A 5683-nucleotide genomic window follows, 5' to 3' on the forward strand; every position below is an offset into this window, starting at 1 on the left:
AATAAAAGAAAAAGCAACACTTAGATTGAATTCACATTAAAGTATCAGTTGAACTTGCATATACAGTAGTGGGGCTGTGTCCCATAGTTCACAGTTCAATTTCAGAAGCATGAGCATTTTTTCAGACAGTCTGTCAAACTGTTCATTATGTCTCTCCCACAGCTGCAGGAGGAAGCCGTTTGGAGCTCTGAAGTTCTCCTTCCTCCTCCACAGCACCTCACCTCACAGATCTAATTGCTGTAGCCAGGGGCTCTGTGACCAAATATGTTGTTTTGTGTTGTGCCCAGCCTTTAATTATCTCTCCTGAATGCAAAACTAAGCCTAATCTGTACTAATGAGAAGTCAAAAAGTGAGCTCAATATATAAGTACGGGTGGGAAAAAAAATAACCTAACCCCTGTGGTGCTGCATAGAATACATCACTTTGCCCCCCTTGTGATTAAATGACAGGCCCCATTGAGGACCATTCTCAACAACTTTCACGCCACAGTTCATGTCTTTTAGGCTGTTTGTGCAGTGGAGCTCGTGTCACACGAATTTTCACCAAATTTGAGATGATTATGGAAGGAATTGCCAAAAATGAGAGCAAGAACTGTTTCTGAACTGCAGACAATGTTTAACCAGTTAGAGGAACCCTCCACAGTTAAGAGAGTCTGGCACGCAGATGCTTACATTGAGATGTTTCAATTGGCTTTTTATTGTTTTAATTAAGATGGAGGTTTACCACAATGGGCTTCCCTTGGTTTGGGAAAAAGACCTGGTCTGTCTAGGCTTTCTACTTTGAAAAAGATGGGTTTCCTCTCCAGGCTGTAGTTTTGACTTTGTTCTTCAAGCCTCCATTCCTAACATAGCATCAGGAAGGAAAAAACAAGAGTGCGCAAAAATTCCCATGAGATGCCAGCTCACCCATGAAGTGGAACTCAATCCATCCATTTATAATCTTTGATGCACCTCTGACCATGTTGGAAGGAAGCACTTGATGGAAACAAACAATGTTGAGATACCTTATTTCACAAATGTTTCCACTGGATTTAGAGCATATATCCAAACAAAGAGTACAATCTCTCCCTCTCTCTCTCTCCCACTGACACTCGCATACAATGAGTCTTGTCAAACACCTGTCCTTAGCATTGTGAAGAACAACTTGGCAGGTTGATCCAAAGAGGGAGATGGGGGGAGGAGGGTGTGGTAGGCTGGAGGTGTTTAGAGAGTGGCAGAAGTTTCTGAGAAACTCCACAACCTGCTCTCTCTCCCCTCACAGCTTTCCTCTCTTCCTGTGGATAGACATCCAGGAGACAGGCTTGCCAATTAATGTTCTGAGCATCTTTGGAAAGAAGCATTATGGATTTTTCCTTCTTATTCTTAATAAGTGTGATTGCTTTCATACTGGAACAACAAGGTAAATTACTATCATCTTTCTTATATATATTATTTTGGCTTTCTGTTCAAATCTTGAACTACTATGTGGATATATTCCTATCTGAAAAAATGTTATTCTAGCTTACATAAGATTTTATCTAGCAAAAGCTACCTTTGTTCTTTGCATGTGAACTGTATTTTCACACCAGATATATATTCTTGTAATTTAAAGGGACAAACTATTTACTGTTAATGCTTAAAGAAAAACATTTACTCACCCTCTCATTGATCCATGCCTGTATGACTTTCTTTCCTCTATGGAACATAAAAGAAGATTTTTTTGAGAAATGGTTTGGTTACCAATATTCTTAAAAAATATCTTCTTTTGTGTTTCACAGAAGACATAAAATTCATACAAGTTTGGTGTAAATTTTGACAGAAATTCTAAATATTTGATTTGATTGTGACTGGTGAAAAAAATACATAACAGAAATCTATCAAAAATGTGAGTTCAATATTTTTTGATAGATTTCTATAATCAATTTTTTTCATAACACCAGTCACAATATGCAGCTAGTTATACAATAGTAGACTGAACTGTTGAATTAGGGTTAAATGTGGCGTAAAATGCTGCTTAAGCCATTTGAGCATGTAAGTGTGTAAACTCGCCATGTGTAGGCCATCTACCACTTCTATGGACCACAGAACATGTAACTTCCTTCATGGTGGTGCAAAATCAGCGACGGTTGCCTCAGAATGGTCTAGCTTTTGTGCTGTGGGTAGGCTTAATTTTAATAGCATGCAGAGTTCATAGCCAGAGCAAGCTGTCTCTGTAAACAGTTCAAGCAGTGAGAAATTTCAGAAACTTTGACTATGATCATTTCTTTGTTTTACGAGGGAAATTTTCTTGAATCAATTGACATCGTTGAAAGTTGGCTCACAAATTTTTAACATAACAGAAAGGTTTGTTGTTGAGCTCTTTAGTTTCAGCATTGGATGTACAGGTATGCAGTGCAAAACACTAGGGTATTAGGCTAGGATAATATACTGTATAGCAAAGTATTGTTATTGCAGTTAATTGCTGGGAATACAGTACCATTTTCCTCAGTAGTTTCGAGTTTCAAGGCCAGTCTCCTACAGGACAGAAATGATCACAGCTTTGAATTTTAATAACAGCAGTCAAACTACTTGGGATTAGTAAAGGTTTACATCTTCTTGCTAACATGTTAATGCCAACAACAGGAAACCTGTTGCTGTTTCTTCGAGTGAGATGGTCTGGTTCACTGTTGGTGGTTATGATTTTACGTAATCCCTTGCTTGTCTTTTACAATTCTATGCTGATCCACCTTGGCAGTCCTCTCTTTCTTCAGGGCACGGGTCACAAAATTAAATTTTTATTGGGAAAACAAACTGTCCTGAGAGGTGCTACAGAACTCGCATTAGTATCATACCAGTCATACCATCTAGTATCATACCAGTATCGAATTAGTGAAGTCTAGCCTGATAAAATACAGGGATGAAGAAAATGTTTCCTGATTGTCTTTCTCATGATTTTGGGTAGGATGGTATAAAGTCAGTTGTATATGAATTATGTCAGGCATTTTAAGAAGACATTCCAATGGATTTGTAACAAATTCCAAGTTCCACATCTCAGCTTTTCTCTGTGATTAATTATCCTGACCTGATATATGAAAACTAACCCCAATGCTTCACCGGGTAACCTCAACTGACGCCTTCAGGATGTGGATGACAACTGATTTCCAACCAAGTCAGACCAATTGTTGTGTATTCCACATCGAACTTCTATGGTTAGACCCCCATAGCCTTGTTATAGTGATGGATCACTGTGATCACTCCCAGATCACTTTCCACCAGACCTGGGCATGCAATTTCATCCTTTTCTATAAAGCCTTACAGCCTCAGGCCCTGTTTGCTTGACTGAGCACCTTAGACGTCATTCCGGTTACTGGGGTCCTGCTAATACCCCTCTTCCATGTATCCTGAACAAAACTCAGAGACATCCATCTTGCTTCATAAAAGAATTCATCGTCCAACTTTTCCGGCAATTGAAAGTATCCTGATGTAAATACCATCATACTTGTTATTTTGTCTTTCTTTTCCTTTGAGATCTGTTTGTCTGTTGAAGAGTTGCCATGTTGCAAATGAGCCCGAGATCTGTTTTTGATTCAACTTTAAAAACCCCAACCATCGGAAACTGTAGTGTTGGTTTGCTTTGTAGCATCTACACGTGCTGCTGGAATCCTAGAGGCATAAAATGTGGTTGGCCACAGATTCGTATTTGCTGTCTTCTTTAAACATGGTCCACATGGCTTTTTATTCACCGCAACCTTAATGAAGCTCAACCATAAGACATTTTGTTTTTAGTTTTTCTTCATTTTTATTCTTTTGTCAACATGATTTTTTATCATTATTAATACTGTTGCATGGCAATTCACTTCTGAACTGATAACCTATGAGATCAAAGCTACATGAAAACAGGATTTGTATGGGAATCTTCAGGATTAAAACAAAGCGAACCTCGAAGACACAACAGTGCTGAATTGTTTAGACAGCAGCAACAGCTTAGACATGTTATGTCTCGCATCATCAAATGAAGACTAATATTTTGACAAATTTTGAGGGTTTGTTTCAGGTGTAACACATCAAAGCAAAAAGTCTTAGGCTTAGGCTGAAAATGGGGATCAGTGAATTGCTGTAATTAAGCTTTCTGAACGCTGCATTGATAGTGTTACCCCATTTGTTTTTACTGCAACTATGAAGATTATTTGATTAAAAATATAGTAAAAAATTGTGAAATATTATTACAATTTGAAACAGCTGTTTTCTGTTTTAATATATTTTAAACTGTAATTTGGAAAAGCTTCATGTCTTCAGGGTCATGTGATCCTACAAAAATCTTTATAATATATTGATTTGGTGCACAAAAACATTTCTTATTACTATTAAAGTTTTAGGATTCTTTAATGAATAGAACAGAAATAGAAAAAAACAAAACATTTATTTGAAATAGAAATCTTTTGTAACATTGTCTTGTCCTGATTTTGATAGTTTTTTTTGTTACCTGATTTTTAAAGTTCTTTTCTTTGTATCTGTCAGTCCCAGGGTCCCATGCAAACAGAAGTCCATCTGTGAATGCTACTCCACACACTCACCGTCGTGAAAGACGCTGCTCCTGTGAAAACCTGAAGGACAAAGAATGTGTGTACTTTTGCCACATAGGAATCGTATGGGTCGATACGCCCAGGTACATCAGACACATTGATTTGTGTATGTCTTTGAGCAGCACTTTGGTAAAGAGAGATTTGAGATCTATTGGGGACTGATGCTGGTAACCTGTGCGCTCTGCAAGCACGTGTCTGGTTGTATTTAAGTGTGTGGTCTCATTAATGTGGCCCACGCATGGAGACCTGAGGACAAGCAGACTGCCTTCGGTGAAAAACCCAGAAACCAAAGATTGAGAGTCTGGCTCTTGGGAAGTGAAACAAGTGTGACGTCTTTTATATTTGAAACAAACAGGAATCTACACACCTGGTCAAAATGCAAATTCAAAGAAGCACGAGGCTTTCGCGGTTCTGTTCACGAATTTGAAAAGAGTTCTACATTGTGCATAAAACATACATTTATATAGGCTACAGTATATTTGGTGCAGAACATTTGTCTAGATGAGTTATTATTTATTACATTTGATTATTAAATCCATATTAAAAATGGAAAGGTTTGTTAAAATATCCACTGTTCTCTCTCAGTCAGGTCATTCCCTATGGTGTGGGTTCACTCCAAATGCGTCTAAGACGAGATGTGGAACGATGCCAGTGCACAGACAAGAGAGATAAAAAGTGTGTGCGGTTTTGCTCTTACTTGGATCTCCAGCAAGAGTGAGTGTCATTATTGATTTCACTTTATTTGACACACATTGCGGCAGTTGTATTGTATTTTACTGATACACTACTTGGTATCTTTTGCAGAGATGAAAATGCCTCAGTCAGAAGGTACCATTCCAGAAACTACAAAGAACGATACAAGTCTAAATTCCCCCAGAGACTGAGGAATCACAAACCAATACAAGCAACCTGAGAGAAATGAAAAAAAGCTATGTAGTAACATACTGTATATTATTACTATTTGGGCAGCAAGCCTGGCCATAGGTCTGAACGTGTGCTGTGAACGGTTTACGAAGTACAGTAATAGACATCATTTCTATTACTTTGGCTTGTCATGAAATGCTAGCATCTCAATAGTGACAGTATAGTAGTGATACTTATATTATCTAACTGTAAGTATTTTGTAGAATACTGTAAAACCGT

The 5683-nt window shown here is 37.9% G+C and overlaps 1 protein-coding gene across 1 annotated transcript; it reads left to right on the top strand.

Annotated features, from left to right (window-relative positions):
• The first annotated feature begins 1212 nt into the window (after positions 1 to 1212).
• Positions 1213 to 5453, top strand: LOC107689457 (endothelin-2). Its single transcript, XM_016487453.1, has 4 exons — positions 1213 to 1398; positions 4476 to 4623; positions 5126 to 5254; positions 5345 to 5453. The coding sequence occupies exons 1-4, from the start codon at positions 1341 to 1343 to the stop codon at positions 5451 to 5453; spliced, it is 444 nt and encodes a 147-aa protein (XP_016342939.1). The 5' UTR covers positions 1213 to 1340.
• The last annotated feature ends 230 nt before the right edge of the window (positions 5454 to 5683 follow it).

The sequence above is a fragment of the Sinocyclocheilus anshuiensis genome, unplaced genomic scaffold (assembly GCF_001515605.1).
Source record: "Sinocyclocheilus anshuiensis isolate Anshui unplaced genomic scaffold, SAMN03320099.WGS_v1.1 scaffold1480, whole genome shotgun sequence".
NCBI lineage: Eukaryota > Metazoa > Chordata > Actinopteri > Cypriniformes > Cyprinidae > Sinocyclocheilus > Sinocyclocheilus anshuiensis.

What these genes read in the sequence shown, in the direction of transcription:
- LOC107689457 (XM_016487453.1), top strand. Translation starts at nt 1,341, where the DNA reads ATGGATTTTTCCTTCTTATTCTTAATAAGTGTGATTGCTTTCATACTG. An exon ending in TTTCATACTGGAACAACAAG is followed by an intron (nt 1,399 to 4,475) that starts GTAAATTACTAT and finishes TGTATCTGTCAG; the next exon opens with TCCCAGGGTCCCATGCAAAC. An exon ending in GTATGGGTCGATACGCCCAG is followed by an intron (nt 4,624 to 5,125) that starts GTACATCAGACA and finishes GTTCTCTCTCAG; the next exon opens with TCAGGTCATTCCCTATGGTG.